Source organism: Filicampus tigris, chromosome 21 (genome assembly GCF_054856515.1).
Source record: "Filicampus tigris isolate MCC_2025a chromosome 21, RoL_Ftig_1.0, whole genome shotgun sequence".
Classification (NCBI taxonomy): Eukaryota; Metazoa; Chordata; class Actinopteri; order Syngnathiformes; family Syngnathidae; genus Filicampus; species Filicampus tigris.
This window is the reverse complement of record NC_141237.1, coordinates 5,165,056-5,182,500: the sequence shown is the minus strand read 5'-3', so window position 1 is coordinate 5,182,500 and position 17,445 is coordinate 5,165,056. Positions and strand designations below refer to the sequence as shown.

Below are 17,445 nucleotides of genomic sequence, written 5' to 3'. Positions count from 1 at the left end.
TATAAATATATATTTTAAATGATTATAGTTCAAGAACACGTTGCAATGCATAACTCAATTACAAAAGTAAAAATTACATGAAGGAAACTACATATTTAAAAAAAATAAATGCCGTTTTTAAACTCTCTATAACACCATAATGAATGTTCAACTTAACATTTTAGATTTATTCATCATATTGTCGTAGGAAAAAGTTGAAACTGTAATTCAACATATGAAAATATCTTTAACCATTTTGAATGTATTAATAATTACGTTGGGAAAATCATTTTATAGTCAAACGTGCTACAATTTCTGTTGTGTTTAACTTTAGTTTTATTGCAACAAACAGACATCAAGGGCTTTAGGGGGGATACATTTTTCCCCCAAAAAAGATAGAAGATAAAAGTTATTTTTATTTCAGTCCACCTGCAGCGCTTCACTGTGGCCCTGAGGGTCCTGTGCGTGCGTGGGTGGTGTGTGTGTGGGGGGGGGGGGGGGAGGGTGGGGGGGATGCTTTTCGGGCTTGGGATGCTCCACATGCCTCGTGCACCTGTCCCCGACTTCCTGCGCCCGGGCGGGGCAGGTGGAAAAGCACTGTCCCACGCGTAAACTTTCCACGCGGGAGCGGTACTTTAAATAACCACAACATTCATTTAGCTTGGTTATTAGTAGAGAATTTCAAAAGTGCAGTTTACTGTATTGAAGGTTTGTTGTTGTTTTTTTAATAAGTGCACTTTTGTGCTTTTCTTGTATTGGAAAAACATGGAGTCCAGGTGTACCTAATGAAGTGTCAGGAAAGAAAGCAAACGACGCGACTCTGATCAAATTATTTAACATAATCAATGCAGACTTTAATTGGGTTTTCGCGCGAAAAGTTTTGTGGATTTCTTATGGAATGCATTTTTAGGTGCACAGGCGTACCTAATGTGTCTGCCATATCCAAGAAATAAAATGAAGCTGTAAGAAAATGAATTCGTTATTAATAGGCCTACAGTTAAAAAAAAAAAGTTATTTTTCTGGCATGTTCAATTAAAAGTGCAACTACGCCTATTTGGAAAGACATTTTGATGCATATTATTGCAAATTCATCATTTATTAATTATTTTAATTGTTACTTCCTAGTCTAAAAATGCACTTTTTTTGTTCTTTCATTGGGAAACCAAATTGATGCATAAGACGCATCTAGGTGTACCTAATGATGTGACCTCGTGCGTGTTTGACGTGTGCGATGACAACAATGCGTGTTATGTTATTTGCTTGCGTAAAGTCTGCCGGCGGCCGAGCCTCCCCCGGAGGTCGGGGCGACTAAAGCGGTCACCCGAGCTGCTCTCTTCCTGTGTGGCATCGATCGTTCCCGGCTAAAATAGAGACGACCCCTCCACCCCCACCCCGCCGTGCCCCCTTTCACCTTGGATGCACCTGAGTTTCTCTGACCCCACACCCAGCGGCGCATATATGGCACTCGTGCGTACTCGCGTTTGCAAGGCTGGATTGAGCGCGCATGCGTATACGAGTTAAGGAGCAAAAACACGCATTTGTTTCTCACGTTTGTTCAATGGAGTTTTCTCTTCTTTTTATTTTTGCACGGTATACTTTTTTTTTTTTTTTTTTTAAGAACCTTTATAAACGTTACTGAGCAGGAAGAATTGTGATACTTGACTATCTTTACATAGTTTTTCTTTTTACACTATGTGAAGCAGCATTTAGCCCTCTGAAAAGCAATCTAAATACAACGTAATTAATGATTACGGTTATTATTCTTAGCATACTTCCTTCCACCCGAATCGCACATTTCTGAGTGACGTCAACACTGGCTGTTTTGTTATTGAAAAAAAGTTTCCTGCTGGTAAGATAAGCAAGCATGTAGGTAAGAGTAAATGGGTAAGTCATTGAATAAAGTACACAGTAGGAAGTAAATAGGCAAGTTAGTAAGTAAAATAAGTTCAACATTTTTAAAGGCTGCTTTTGAAGAATAACTAATCACTTTTTTGTCATATACAAAAGCCGTGACGTCTTTACAATCGTACCCGAGTGTCGTCACACGTCATGATCTTTTTGTGTAGTGGAATGTAATGAAAGGCATTGTGCGCCATTCCTCGTCTCTCCACTAGGGGGTCCACTATGGCTGTGATAAGCGCCCAGGGCGGAGTTGAGGATCAATGCTGACATCTAGTGGTAATGCGACATCACTACATGTAAGTATTATTGCCCGATTGCATTCTGCACGGCACCTTCCTGTTCTCAGCAAAATATTTGTATTATTCACTTTCAGCTCCAGGAAAGTGGACACTGACATGCAGCTGCGTTGACCATCACCCCAATTCCCCTTTTTACATCACACAAACACCAGTCATCATTTTCACAAGTATTTTATTTCAGGTAACATTACAAAAGGCTAATAGACAAGAGCATGAACGAGGTGCTTCATTACCTCCAAACTAAACTAAAGTAAAGCTTCTTCCTCCACCTCATTTCATTCCATATGAGAGAAAAAAAAAGTATCCTTCTGAAATGAATCCACTTTTGACACCGGATCAATAAAGCATCCCGACATGTCAAAACTCATAATAAATAAAAATGAATTGGCCTGTGCGTTTCCTGATTGCACTTCACCTCTCCCCAAGTTAACATACTGACAGTTATAACACCTGAATGAGTGTGTGTGTGTGCTAAAAAGCCAGCGTCATTTCTCATGTAGTTAAGTCTATAACCTCCCCACACTGGTAGTGACAAAAGCTCCACCTTCTATCTATAATACAGTATTTTAATACATGGGCAATCACAGATTGCAAAGCTCCTTTTCGGCCCCTTCCCCAAAACACTCGACAGATGAACACCATCTGTCACCAAGGAATCCATTCTTTGGATACTGGCTACTTCCCGGAGTCTGGCGCTCCGATACAGACTGATTTTTTTGGATTCGGTCGCTCCCCAAGTTCATTTCTGGGGCTTAAACGACACCGATCCCAATTACGGGCTAACTTTCATGACCCTGATACTGGCTAAGTTCAGACATTTTGCCCTTCTGACACCAGCTCGTTTCTGGGGCCACTCCCCCGATACAGGCTAAATTTTGGTCTCTGCAACTTGGGTTCTACTTTCGCCTCACTAGCTCCCACCTAGTTTCTATTTCACACTGACACTGGCTAATTTCTGTAAAGTTTTGCTTAAGTCAATTTATTCCTGGATTCTATTTTACTTGCGCCAGTAACTTTTTGACCTGATACTGGATAGTCTGGAGGCTGTTCTAGTAATACTGGCTGATTGCTGACTGAGAATGGCGCTGGCTGATTATTTCTCCAACACCAGCTAATTCAATCGGAACCACTGCAGGAAAATTTGGGGCCATTTTTCTTAAACACTTTTGAGACCATCTTGTCAGTGCGTTGACAACGCAAATGTGTCGCAGCACCACACTTGAGGAACCTAGTTGATGCTTCATTAGCTTTACGCACACAGGGAAATAAAACACTTGGCACTCCTGTGTAAATTTCCTGTTGCTCCTCATTCCTGCGTGTCATGTGGTACAGTCACTTCCAAGAATAAAAGGCAGGCAAAAAGTATGATAACTCACCCCAAAAAAGGTTTGAATTCATTGCATGCAAGGAGAAAAAAAAATCCAGAATGTTTCCCTTTAAAAGACTAATGTCAAGTCCAAGTCAAACCAGCTTCTTAGTAAAATTTGAAGAAAAGAAAAAAAAACGACAAAAAGAGGCAAAGACTGTCCTGTCGTTTTAGAAGCTGTGGTGGGCGGTGCCTCCGCGAGGTCACATGGCACATTGGACCAAAGGCTATTTTCCCTCAAACCACACGAGTGTTTTTTTTTTTTGTTTTGTTTTTTTGGGTCTGTTTGTGATGTTGCCTTCAGTCGCTGTGCGGCTTCTCGACTCCAGCCTGAGGGAGGAAACGTCAAAATGTGTAACATATGCAAAGTTTTTAATTTTTCTTGAGCTTAAAGCCTTTCATTGCACGTTTGCGATACAACTCGGGTTCAATTGGTAGCGAGTGCAAAACATTCCCCCGGCACTCCCAGCTTTAACAACTGGGTTGAATGCAATAATTAAAACCATGATGCACGTGATTAATAGCAAGGCCAAAACCCCCTCAGTCAACGATTCTTTTGAGAAAGTCTAAAACGTGTTAAAATGACGAGGACTCTAAGTCAAGTGCCATTATCGATTTGGATTGAGAAGTGTGTGAAATGTTATTTAGCCGGACTCACCATGGCTAGTTGGCGTCCGATGTTTCCCACGGTGACGCCGCCAGAAAAGAAAATACACGGCAGCCAGGAGCGCACGTACAAGAAGTCGGGAGATGTGTACCTGCGTCACACAAATACGCACAAACTTAAATGGCGAAATGCCGACGCCATTGACACAAATATAAACAGTTACCTCTCATCAATGTTGACTATGTTGAGTTGCTATGCGCTTCCTATTTTCTCCGAGCTGTGTTGTGGTCTCGTCTCATAAATGCTAACTTTAGATTTTACATTGCTCTGTGCTTACATGCTGTTTTTGTGTTTTCTTCTCACAAATGACAGCTTTGGATTCGCCGATGCCATTTACTGCCAAGTGGTAATTTGTTCTTTTCTCATACATATTAGCCATGCATGTGATTTATATCTTCCTCGTACGTTCACCTGGTGGGAACGTGTTCCCTTCTCACAAAGATCACTTGGGATGTGGTGGTGCTCTTTTCTCCTAATTGAAATCTTTAAAAGTGTTTGTTGAAAAAAAAAGTTTCTTCTTGCCATGTTCACCTAACTGTACTGTTGTGTTCTCTTATAAAATCGGCTGCAATGTTGCTATGTGGCTACCTAGCGCATTCACCTGGCGGTACGGTGTTCTTTCTCGTAAACAACAGCTCTGGAAGTGATGCTGCACTGCACTTCCGAGCTGTGCTGTTTTTTTCTACTCGTCAAGATTGACTTTAGATGCGTTACAATGTGCTTCCTGGTGTGTGCACATACTGATAGACGCCGTTGTAGACCAGCAGCTGAGTAAAAACGGTGGCGAGGAAGGCCGTGGTGACGCCCAAGCCGAAGCCGCTGCGTGAGCGGTCGAAGGTCCACCACAGGCCCAGCGACAGGGCGGCCAGGGTGAGCGACAGCTGCACACTGTTGTCGATGTCCAGTTTCTGTTTTGAAGTGCCAAGTTAGGGACAAATTGACCCTCAAATATTTGTGCAACCTACAAGCGCTCCCTTAAGGTTACTTTAGGACATTGACTGGCAGCTGGTGCTGGAAGGATACAACGCTGGCGTGGTTGATGCCCACAAAGACGGCGATGCACCTCATGACGCTCGCCCATTCCCGCTTGAACTTGTGCGGCTCGCCAAGATGGCTGTCCAGGCACGGGTACAGCAGGCCCACCACCGCTGCGGGTGAGAGAAAAAAAAAAGGGGGGGAACAACAATTCATAAGAGAAGCAAAAAAAATATTGTAATCCAGAAGGTGTTATTTGCTGAGTTTGCACATAAAGAACATGAAAAGAGGAAATGCCTTTACGCTTTAGCATTTCTGAACTTTACAAGAATTGAGTAAGACAAAAAAAAAAGGGCGTCCAGTGTAAGGCAATCACAAAATCACTGGCACTGAAAGTTGTCAACATGGCCACTTCACATGTTGCAAACGCATTTCATTTATCCACAAGATGGAAATTTGTGATCTAGTTACGTGATTCTGAGACGTATAATTGGCCGAGGTCAGCTTGCCTCACCTGTTGCTCATTTGATGTTATGAAGGATTGTGCTTCTATTCATGTTTTATGCTTGTAAGCAGTTATTTACATTAGTGAAAATACCTAGTTCTATTATTTCTGTGGAAGTAAATGCAAGGTAAAATACTGTTTCAATACTTAAGGAGAAACAAAGCAGAATTTGTTGTAACTAATTTTTCTACAAGCTAAGTGGGGGGAAAAAACATCAGTTACAATCTTAAATCAGATTTGGATGATGAAAAAAAAGGATATTTTATTTTAAGGCCAGACCCTGAAAAAGTAACCTGACAGTTCCTATTTGACAAGTGACAATGGATAAAACGTTTATCTTGTCCCACCCCACTTCCGGTCTCTTCTCCTTCAACAAAGCCTTTCCCTTAAAGCCCCGCCCTACCAGTCACCCGTTATGACTCCAACCAATGAGCAGGCGGGCTCGCCTCGTGTCCTGCTCGCGGCAGCCAATGGGAGCGCGAGAATATCAAAAGTACCACGAGCTCAGCTCCTTTTAACCCTTACGTGTCTAACAAACATGATAAAAAAGCCCACCATAAAAAAGCCCGCGAGGACCAGTTACACAATGGCCAAACAACAACGTTGCCAGGCGATGAATCATTACCCTCAAGTAACCCCTACGCGTGATACTTTATGACTTGGGAAGTGTTGTAAAAGTCATGCACGGTTGAATAATGGTCGGCTTCCACTTTAATGTGAAACACGTACAGCAGCCAATGCAGCTGATTTGAAGGTAGCTTATTTTCGGACAAACTCACCTGCTCCGGTGCCGCAGCACGGTGGGATCCACCAGGCGGACGAGAACAAGGTGGTCATCACCTCCTCGGGGAAAAGCGTGACGTTGCGTTGAATCTGCAGCAAGTTGAGCACCAGGGCGAGGATGACTCCCACGGCGAAGAGCACCAGGCCACGGCGGATCAAATTGAACGTCCGGTGGCGGTGCAGCGAACTGTATGCATTGCCCAGCACCGACGAGATGATGGACATCATTTCCTCGCCTTTGGACGCCAACCAGTTGGCTGCAGATGACGTCGCCGACAACGAGTGATCGCTTTCCAACTGCGGTGCACGGGAGCAGCTCCAATAATGCTCCTCGAAGTTGGACATTTGGCACTGATGAAGAAAACGAAAAGGTTAAAAAACAAAGTAAAACACAAGACAACAAAGTAGTGACGTCACGAGCTCCACAATAGTTGAGCGCTTTACCTTGATCTCTCGCTCCACTCTCCAATCGGTTAAACCTCTCCCTGGGCTTGTTTTTTTCCCGCACCACCGTGGAGTTCTTCACATTGTCAGCACGCTAGCAAGGAGAGAAGAAAAGAGGGAGCTAAAAACGCGTCGTGGTGCTAAACAGACAAACAGCTTCTCTCTCCGTCAGACAACACAATCACAGGCAGCTCTGTCGGGTGAGCCTCGGCAGCCAATCAGAGGGCGGTGTTAGATGTGGCGTCACTTCACCCCACCTTCCCATGCGCCACAACAACAGAAGGGGGCGGGGGCGAAGCGGAAGTCCGGATATGCCACCAATTCCAACCAAATGTTCCTAAAAATGAGTTTGTTTTTTTTTTTTTTTAATTTTGATTAGGAAAGTTAAGTAAATGCAATACAGCGAAACCTACAAATCCTCACATATTTTCAAAATTATTAATTTCGAAAATAATGAACCCCCACCCATTCATGTTATTATTTTATTTTTTTTTGTCTGTGGAGTATGGGGGTTAAGATCAGGGATGGCCCTTGAGATGGCACGTGAAGCCCTTTGAGACGTTGCGAAATATTTGATTTGAGAAAAACGTTCAATAAGGAAATTTCAAAGGCAAATTTCAGTTTTAACTTAGTATTTTTGAATGGGTTGTATGGTGTTTCAGCAAATCTCAATTGGAAAAAAAATCTACTGTAATGTAATTTTGAGAACATTTGTTGTGCAGACCTCAAAAGTAAGGAACAACTCAAGACCGTTGTGAAAACAGACAAATAACATTACAGTGAAAAGTGTATTCGACCACCAAATCACTTAATTACGGTGTCTCACAATTGCATCACTCTTAGGTTATTTTAGCAATTCACCGCCATCACGGAGACGATGATTACTGATTGAGGAGTGACTCCGCAATGCATTTCACCACACTAGTATCCAGCCAGCCAGCCAACCAGCAGGCTAGCTGGTGCAGCATAAGTAGCAGCGACCTTACCTTGACCTCCAACTACACGCAATACGGGGGTGTGGCGTGCATAACCTGAGTGACGCGTGTCCATCTAGCACAGTGAAGCGTTTTGGGATGTCTTGGCGGTTGATTCTCAATTTTACTATTTATACTAAGTTTGCGAAACTGCAATGCGAAACAGCTTATTTCGAGCCTTGATATATAAATTAGGGGTGTAATGCAAACCTATTTGAATCGGAAAATCAATTTTGATTTAACCGAATCGAAAAGAATCATCACATTTTAAAATGTATTTTCCTTGAATGGTATCGGATGTCATGTATCACAACAATTTGTGGCAGACTTGGCCAAAGGTGCCAACTATGAGTTTTTTTTACATTTGCAAAATTAGAGATACATTTATTTTTTCAAATTTTCCACGAATAATGCATTTGTCCAAAGTTAGACAAAAGGTGCACATACCAGTATAAAAACGGTCCTATTCCCCCGCAGACCAACTACTGTGTGTCCTACACACACACACACACACATACCTTTTATAGTCTAGCAGCCTTTTGTGAACGAGGTCAGTGGTACGACGCGGTGTCACACTGCTCGTGTTGTTGAACTACAAGAGTGGAGTTCACGGGGGTGTGGCGTGCGTGTCAGGCTGCACATCATATAAACATGTGTATCATGCGAGTTCAACGCCCGGGCGTTTTTTTCAGCAATAACAGGGGAAATGTGTTTTTCAAGATGGCCTACTTCTATATGATAACGAGACACTCCGCCCCATCTGTTTTGACCCAAACAGTGCATACGTACATGCCGAAACAACACATCAATAAAGTCGGCTGCAGACGCCTGTGGCTACAAATACAAATTCGACAACCTATGATTTTTTTTTTTTTTTTTATCCTTTTGTTGTATTTTGCCCTTTTGAGTCACAATGAAGCCAATTTCTCTATATAAGAATGATCCATGTTACGGTCCCTGTTTGTCCATTCCTAACATCAACCAGGAAGTAACCTGCTTGCAGAAGGACAGCTGCTGAACTGCTGTTTTTTTCTTTCCAATATTTCTGACAAACATTTGTCAGAGGCTTAATGAAGAGTTAGAGAACTCACATTCCAAAGTCAAACTGTTTGTGTAAGCATGGAAGTGTGACTATTTTTAGGGCGTATTAGCATTCGACGATAGTGCCACATCTGGTCTCAAAGGACCGTGCCTGCACAAGCCAGGGAGCTTGTTTCATTCTGCCGACTTTTGTAGTTGGGGTTGTAAACCGTGTCATCACTCCATTTTAGAGATAAATCCGCTGTTTTATTCCTTGTGGTACGCTTCCCGAATGGGATTCTGGATGTTTGCGCTGCATACCCGACCAGCCCCGGGTGTCATTTCGTTGGAGCGCTTTAGATTTGTTCCAGGCCAAGCAGAATGGCTTTCCTTAGAAACGGTAGAAAGAGGTGAAATATAAATGTCACAGTTTTGCACTGCACCATAAGCGTAGCGAAGGTCACAAAACATTTGCCTTCTATTCTTAGAATTGCGTGGCTCGAATATACAGAGCACATCTTTTGACCAAATAAACAGGTTTATTTTCAGCTCTTATTCGCAACTTTTATGAAATTAAAAATGCTTGGCCTCACTCCCGGCCTTTTCTCAAACACTCTGTCCTCTATCCACTTTTCCTGCAAGTCTTACATATCAGTCATATTTCATTTTTTTTCTCATTTCAGCTCTCCGTGTGCTCAGTCCGATAATTCACTGGAGCCTCTGCACTCTGCAAAAGGTGGAAAAAAAGTGGAGCATGGCAAAAGAAAAGATCCATATGACGACTACTACCACCGCACCGTGTCAGAAATCCGACCTTAATATGTTTTTCCGCCTCAGGACAGAAAGCGTAAGTGTTTCCCCATTGAATATGTTTCTCTCGCTTTCATTCTTGGCAGTACAGAGAATGATTGCTTATCAGTGCTTGAGCATGTACAGTATGTGTAAAGTGTGTCAGTGTACTGGAATGACCTCAAAACCAACCAAACTATTGTGCGGCTTTGCCATTTTGCTCTAAACTGACGTCAATTACCACAGGGTTTATATGTGCAGCTCGTTCAACCAAAATCTCATCTGAAAATGTCGCATTTGAACAAAAACCTGCATCAAAATATATGTTGCAAACAGGCCAGACCTTTGTGATGCTGGTCATTGTTTTTCTGTGAAGTGACGCAAGGATTAATCTGACAAATATTTGCTCATGTCTCAAAGGACGGACCTTAAGTCAGTGTCTGACCCGAACGACACTCGGCTTGTTTTTGTACTGCAAAACAGTAAATTAGACATTGCACGGCAGTCTTATTTCTTTGTGTCATAAACAATGGAAAACGCATTAAAAGTTGATTCCTTAAAGAGGATGGATGGGTCCTACTGTCTAAGTTGGCTAATGGCTGTGTTATATTTCGAGTGAAAATGCGACGTGTTTTGTACGTGGCTCCTAGCAAGGGGCCATCAAGAAAAAGAAGATAAGGCAGGAATCCGGCACGCTTCGAAAGAGCAGCGCGTAGAGCTTGGTGAAGATTAGCGGCGGATTGAGACGTCGCTAACACAGGGAGGCCCGCCAGAGAAGCTTTGCTAAATTGATCTATCAAAGTCATTTTTCCCCTCAACCTCAACGCTGCGAGTAAACTGGGAAGGAAAACATCCTAATCCGCAGTGAAGCGTAGTGGATTACACGTGTAAATACCTTAGTTAGCTCAGGTGTCAAGATGATCCATCTTTTGGCTACATAAGCACTAAGATAGCTAGCTATATATTTTTTCTCAACCAAAAGAATTGACGAATGATGAAAAAAAGACAAGAGTCAAAGTTTCTCACATTGCCGCCTCTTATGTGATTAGTGTTCGTCCTTGTTAGCTTGCTAAATTAATTGTTTTGGACACAAATAATAGCAAAAGCGTACATAAATCTCACAAAATATATATTTCACTCTCAGTAGCTTGCTACTTTTAAAACAAAAACGTTGTAGACAGAGATGACAGCAACTAATGTAATAATACCGCGTATAACGTGCAATTAAATTTTGGAAGTGGCCAGCATATCGCTGGTTGGTGGTAGCATTCATACTGTGTGAAGTTTAACGTCGGCAGCAGCTGTTTATCTTATCGTGCGCATTGTGAACTCTTGAATGTTCTCGTCAAGATTTCGGTGAGAAACATCAAGCTGCTCAGAGCTTCCGATGCCTTAAGAGAATCGAATTTTTATTCTTGTTTAATCCAATAAAAACAATAATACATTGTTTGTTCCTTCCAATGCCACCCCATGTGTTGCTCTTGAAAACAGAGCAAAAACCGCACGTCAAAAGTTGAAATGAGTTGCCTTGTGTGAGTGAACTGTTGCATAAGATGCACTGAATGAGTGCGCAGGTCATATGACATCAGTAACCTCTGTGTGTTTATGTAGCATGTGTACACAAAAATGTCTCTTCTATTCGAGTGCACGGACATAAAACACTGGAACGGAACACCTCCCAAAGGGCCAATCGGCATCCTGGCTTATCACCAGCTGACTGCCCAGGTTACTTTCTCCACCAATCACACCGAAGAACACAAACAATCCGTCATTTAATCCTATTTTACATTTTAGCAGGCCGTTAATGCCTATATAATGGATGGTGATTTGAAAAAAAATATGACATGCTAAATTTAAAAATGGTTGAAAGTTAAATCCATGTAGTACCTGTTATGTGCTAAGTAAGCATGCTGCTAAGTTCGGTGCTAAATTAGTTTTGCGAGTGCAACAATTTGCATCTGTAAGTATGGCTCGTATTGTGTTATTGTCTCCACCTTTAAGTGTCTAATAACATGTATGTATCCTGCTTAATTTGCCTTATGCAGCCCCTGAATGTAGCTCATAAAGTAACTGTACTCTAACTTAGGTACTTTTAAAATCAAACAAACAGTAAAGTAACTAATTTACTTTGAAAGGAGGAATCAGTAATGAGATTACTTTTTCAAGGTAACTGAGGCAACACTGGTAATAATTAATAAAGTGCATTATCGCATTCACCTAATGTCAACCATGTGGGCTTCGTCAGGCTTAATGTTTAACGTTATGTTGCCAAAGACATCTGTTGCCGGGAAAATAGATCTGTCTTTCCAGTCCTTCTATACCTATCTATCAAGTTATCATCTACCTACGCTAAAAATAAATAAAGAAGATGACGTGCATTTGATGGAGAGTTTGGTGGCTATCAAGCTGCTTGTTTGGGTATTTGCAGTTGGTCTGTCACCAGGACAGTGTGCAGCAATACTGTTGTGACCTTTTTCATACGAGCCACCAGCAGATGGCACACACACATAACAGTAAATAAAATGCCGTAACCACCAATAAATAAAAAAATAAAAAGGTAAAGTAAACACAAATAAGCACGCATGACAAAAAAAAAAAAAATGATGAAAACTCAGTTTGGTTCAAGTGAAAAATAATGAAAATAGACTAAACAAAAATCAGATTAAATGATGAAAAATAATCGAATCATTTATTATTTGAAGCACTGACAAGAAACGAATGCAGAGTAGATACATACAAATACAAAATATAGACAAATGATACATAAATTAAAAATGAAAACAAAATCCAAATAGCTTTACATGTGTTATATGGCACATGGAATCCAAAAGGGGAATCTTATAAGTGTTCCTCACGTACACATTTTGACGTCCCTTGACTCAGTATGTATCATTTACACAGATTTGTTTTTTTTTTTTTTTTTTTTTTTTTTTTTTTTATAAGTGTGCATGTGTGTGTTTGCATTATAAGTAGATTGTTACCAGGAAAGATGCCGGCATGTAGTTGTTGACAATAACATGCCAGAAAGGTCAGGGAAGAGTGTGTGTGTGTGCACAGTCACTGACTGCTGGAGTGTATATTACCCGCCGACGCTTCTGCGACGTGCTCAGCACAGCATGTACACTCGCTGGACGCTTCATTAGGTACACCTCCTCAGCCATAGGAGCGCAGCAGCTTCACAGTGGTAGAAATGCTTGGTTTTGTCACAATGTAACAATATATTTATGATTGTGTCTGTCAGCAAAAGATATTCTATTTTCAAATCCAAACTTGGATTTCACTGTCATTACTTGACTTGACTATTTTTCGTGCGACTTTTGGCTGGACTATATTAGAAAATATATGTCTGTATTTTCTCGGCTTTGCTTTGCCAAAATTCCCTCGTGACTTTCTTTAAAGTCTGCGGATGATGACACAAAGTAAAAAAGACGTAATGATGCAACAGATTCAGAGAGGTCGCATATTCCCCATCCCTGGCCTTGATTAAGATAACTGCTTGATGTTGTCAGCTGGAATGATTCATGTCGAACAAAGAAAAAAAGGAACTTTTGTGCATAGCAATTTTTTTCCCCCCATCGTGCCAAGTTATAAAACTGGTATTGCGAAAGCCTGCATATTCTCAAATTGGAATTTGCAGTTTTTTTTAAAATTAATTATCAGTAATAATTACTTTGATTTCTGACTTTTATTCTTGCGTTTCAGAGGCTGTACTTTTTTAGTTTTACGTAAGTACTGGAGTTGAAAAGGTACTTTAGTACGGACTGTGAGTACTTTTGGCCTCTCTAGTCATACGCTAGCCACGCTTGTTCAACACAAATGATACCTGCATTTACACCTACACACCACAGCAGCAGTGGAGGCACTCGGTCATCAGCGGCATCCTTTTAAAGCCAATTGTCCCTCATTGGCCTAATAGATTTTTCTGCTTTACAGCGGGACCACGAGCGAAAATGCAAATTGATCCATCCAGCAAGGCGGGCAATTATTACAAAAGTTCTCTTGTGGTCTAATTGCGGATAATGGGAGAGTGAAACCGAGATGATAATTGACAGTAATATACATATCAAAAAGCGTAAAGTGTGGCTGCTTGATTGGAAAAAGATGCCCCAGTAGCAGGAGTAGAAATGTCATATTTTATATATATATATTACTACTGTACAAAATGCAATTGGCTTGTCTTGTCAAAAGAGAGAGAGAAATTATGCTTATTAAAGCGGACATACCACTGAAACTGTAGCTGCGTTATCACATTTTTAATGTCACACTTCGATTGCTTGGATTCAGATTTTTGACAGTGTATATGCCACAGGGTTCCCCTCTAAGTCACCTTTTTTTGTGGTCACATATTTTTCTATCCATCCATTTTCGGGCCGAACCTGTCGTTCACCGTGCGTGTGCACTGTATGTGTGGTCTTTCATGTATAGCATCTTCAACATCAGCTTTTCAGTTGGTCATTTGCTATGATTAGAATTATGGCTGGTACTTTAATATGCTAATTTTGATGGATTGTTTAGAAAGAACATTTTTTTACAAAAAAATTGAGCTCTGCCTATAAGCAATTTCCCGTTGAATGCCAGTGAGTGACAATGAAGAGAATGTGCTTTTTTTTTTTTTTTTTTCTGGCCCAGAGGTGAAAGCTAGGATGTTCTTTATTAATCAGCAAACATTCAGTGAGGATGCAGGCGGAAAAAAAAAAACAAGGTGAAAAATGAAATGTACAGGTTTACAAGATACAAGTTAAGCCCTTGAGTTGGGGGATAATGAACCTTTGAACCTTTTAAAATGCATTCAAACGGCAGGAATCGGGCGACACCCTTTAAATGTTATGAACCGATCAAACAGATTCTGTCATACGTTGCAAAACTGAAAATGAAGTCTTCTGGTTACATTTCAAATTTGATGCTAAATGACGGTTTGCCGCAGTTGCAGTTTATTCTTGAACACCAACAAGGTCAATTAGAGAAATCCTTGGCAAAGCTTTGGCACGCATTTGCTTGAACTAAAAAACAAAAAAAAAATACAATGCAATGAAATACAAGGACAAGGTCTAACGTTAACCTGCGGTAACATTTTCTGTCCTCTAATAACTAAAGTATTTAATAGGATGGATGATTTAGTCCACACTCGGGAAGCGGAAGCATCTTGAAAAATGGTGCAGTCGGAACTAATAACTTTAATGAGAGCTCTAATCCATTTAGGTGCTCCGTTCGGGAAGTTGTTGGATGCTTTATTTGCAGGGATATGGCCCAATCCCTACCGCAGATAGTGTGTGTGTTGGGTAATTGACACCCTACTCCCAAAAATGTTCATCTTGTGCCATCATGCGGGGATCAAATCACAAAAGCCAGAAATGGTTTTTGAATCAAGCTGATAAGGTTAAGGCTAGTTGGGGTGCATGCATACAGTTTTTTCAACATGACGAAGACAATTTCCTCAGTCCTCTAAATCAGACAAACTTGAAGATGATCTGTGAATTTCAGATCACTAAAATAAACGAATGATATAGTAAACGAGTAAATTAATCAAAATCCAATGAGCAACCATGTGTGGAACTATGTATAACAAACCTGCATTCTCGTATGTTGAATTTAGTCGGGGTACCGCAGGGAACCATCCTAAATCCTCTGTCACAGTATATTGTGTTTATTCCTGACAACAATGTCAGTTATCAAAGGGTCAACTATCATGATTAAGTTAATGACTCCTCGTGTTTTATTGGTGTTCAAAACCCCTTACGGAGCACACACCCAACTCAAAGGTATCAAACCTAGTGTTTTAGTTAGCCCTTCGGGTGCCACCTCCAAAAATGAGCACAGACTAATCAATAACGCAGTAGCGGCCATCCGTGGCTGTTCAAAATTCATGTCCTTCACTCAAGCTCGGCTTCCTTCGACTCAGGAACATTTCAAACTGTCTTTCAGAAAGAGAAGCTTCTACATGTATTAATGATGAGATGCTTCTTGCGATCCCAATCAGACAATATATACAATCCGATTTATTCACAAGTTCAAGCCACGACAAAAAAAAAAAAAAAAAAAAAAAGCACACAAGTCAGTCTTCGATTGCCTTCGCTGGCAGCCTGTTGCGGGCTGCGGAGGACTCGCCGGTGTGGTTTTCGAGGCGAACTATCAATTGAGCATGTCAGCACATCCCCGTGGTCTCTCTCCTCTATGAGATCAACTTCCAGCATTTTTGCTCCAAACAAAAAAGAGACTCTGAAAATGTTCTTCATATACCATCAGTCCAACACGCCTTTCCATCAATAACCACCCTACTCGTGCTACTTTGTGTGAAGGTTTTATGCATAATTGATTAAACAAACACGACTTCCTATAGAAAGTGAAATGCTGACAGAATTGGATATGAAGCTCAACAAGTGTGATAGGCAGGGCAATAAGTGCTCACGGAAATTATCACGCGCTCTTGTTTGGTGTATGCCACTTAGCTGTTTAAAACATTCCAATTTCTATTTGGTGTTAGTCGGCAAAAAAATGCGCCTAACATTTCGGGCCCCCGTTCCGCAAAGGAAATACGTCTTCAGAAAGGAGAGCAGCAAATCAATCTGTCAATATTTGCTCATCCAAAACCAATCAGCGTCATGGATTTGACATTTGTGCCTGCCGAAAAGCAATTGGAAAGTTCAAGTGGGATGGCTGGCATTTGTCTCCTCCAGATTGTGTGTTTTGCTCGGGCACTGTTGTGAAAGTTTTGACCCGTTGATACACATGCGCCTGCTGCATTGCCTGGCCAAAAGGTTTTTGCTGCCCGTTGAACATTTTTTTAGTGACGGGGAGTGTGGTGGCGCCCCCCTCACCCACCCTCTCCCCCTTTGTGTTCACATTAGGCAACTTTATAATTCCTTGCACAATTAGGGCTTCGCTTTATGTTTAATTATCTTGGAACTTTCTCCTCTGAACGTCCACACTGGCGTTAGTGCAGGACACGTTTCCCACGTGCAGCGACAGGTGCACAAATGTTCTACTTTTGATCTCCTCGCAGAGTGCCTTCCTGTGATGATCTCAAGTGTGCCCGCCTTTGATTCATTCGCTGGCGGCCCGACATCTATTTTAGGGGCCATCTATTCACCCGGCTCGCCTCTTTTGTTTGCGGCGCGTATTAAAAAGGATCTCGCACACACCTACACGCACTCTCTCTTTCATTCAAAGAGAGGCATTGCAGGAATTCACCCGGCGGGGAAGGCAAAGATCTATGCGGTGATTTCCGTCCATCTTTGCCGAGGCCACCTCCTGAGCAAACAAGTCTGTTTATGAGGAGCTCTCGCCCGGGCAGGATGTCCTATTTCAGCCACCTCACAGAATTAACAAGGTGACAGTAGTGATTCACAAATATCATCCATCCTCTTACATGTCCATTAGGGGTCCTCAAGAGTCGAGTAGTTTTGCTTTGTTTTGGTTTTATTCGACACTTTGACTTGACAGTATTTCCCATGAGAATGTTTCAGAAGTCAGGGAAGGGATTGTAAATGCTATGGCCGGAGGGGGTATATGCAAATGGCCTGGCTCAAGATCAGTTCGTTTTGCATATTTGGCAGCGTCAGCATCAGTCTTGGTCGCCTCCCCACTTTTGGCGCTGTCCCGTCGTCTCATGAAACATGTCGACACTGAGCCCGAAAGGTGTGAGGACACTCAAGGCGATTGAATGGCTTGTGCTAGGTTCACATTAGGTACACAATAGCGTTGCGGTTTATGCAGTTAAATCATATATATGTATATGTATATGT

The 17,445-nt window shown here is 41.6% G+C and overlaps 2 protein-coding genes and 1 long non-coding RNA gene across 6 annotated transcripts in view; 2 read left to right on the top strand and 1 right to left on the bottom strand.

Moving 5' to 3' along the window:
- LOC147127316 (uncharacterized) overlaps positions 1-4,561 on the top strand; it is a 38,330-nt gene extending 33,769 nt beyond the window's left edge. For 2 of the 3 annotated variants that reach the window (XM_086020549.1, XM_086020546.1), the window contains 2 exons: positions 2,094-2,177; positions 2,255-3,684. The gene's annotated coding sequence lies outside the window, so the exon portion shown is untranslated. Of the gene's footprint in view, positions 1-2,093; positions 2,178-2,254; positions 3,685-4,525 lie in introns of those variants that run through there. The other variant, XM_086020547.1, reaches the window with a different exon arrangement.
- insig1 (insulin induced gene 1) lies at positions 2,336-8,413 on the bottom strand. 2 transcript variants are annotated; one of them, XM_086020544.1, is made up of 7 exons: positions 8,342-8,413; positions 6,921-7,014; positions 6,473-6,827; positions 5,237-5,361; positions 4,955-5,121; positions 4,205-4,304; positions 2,336-3,876 (listed from the first exon to the last, which is right to left on the bottom strand). In XM_086020544.1, exons 3-7 carry the CDS (start codon positions 6,819-6,821, stop codon positions 3,847-3,849), a joined length of 771 nt encoding a protein of 256 aa, XP_085876670.1. In that variant the 5' UTR covers positions 6,822-6,827; positions 6,921-7,014; positions 8,342-8,413; the 3' UTR covers positions 2,336-3,846. The 2 variants fall into 2 exon arrangements, with proteins under 2 accessions (XP_085876670.1, XP_085876669.1); XM_086020543.1 differs by lacking the exon at positions 8,342-8,413 and having other exon boundaries at positions 6,921-7,148.
- A 1,209-nt stretch (positions 8,414-9,622) lies between these two features.
- The window catches only part of LOC147127314 (uncharacterized), an 18,578-nt gene continuing 10,755 nt past the window's right edge, over positions 9,623-17,445 (top strand). Inside the window, exon 1 of the long non-coding RNA XR_015084232.1 lies at positions 9,623-9,761. This is a non-coding gene — a long non-coding RNA (uncharacterized LOC147127314). The remainder of the gene's footprint in view (positions 9,762-17,445) is intronic.

What these genes read in the sequence shown, in the direction of transcription:
- insig1 (XM_086020544.1), bottom strand. Translation starts at nt 6,821, where the DNA reads ATGTCCAACTTCGAGGAGCATTATTGGAGCTGCTCCCGTGCACCGCAG. An exon ending in GCATCAACCACGCCAGCGTT is followed by an intron (nt 5,122 to 5,236) that starts GTATCCTTCCAG and finishes ACTTCAAAACAG; the next exon opens with AAACTGGACATCGACAACAG. An exon ending in TCGGACGCCAACTAGCCATG is followed by an intron (nt 3,877 to 4,204) that starts GTGAGTCCGGCT and finishes TTCCTCCCTCAG; the next exon opens with GCTGGAGTCGAGAAGCCGCA.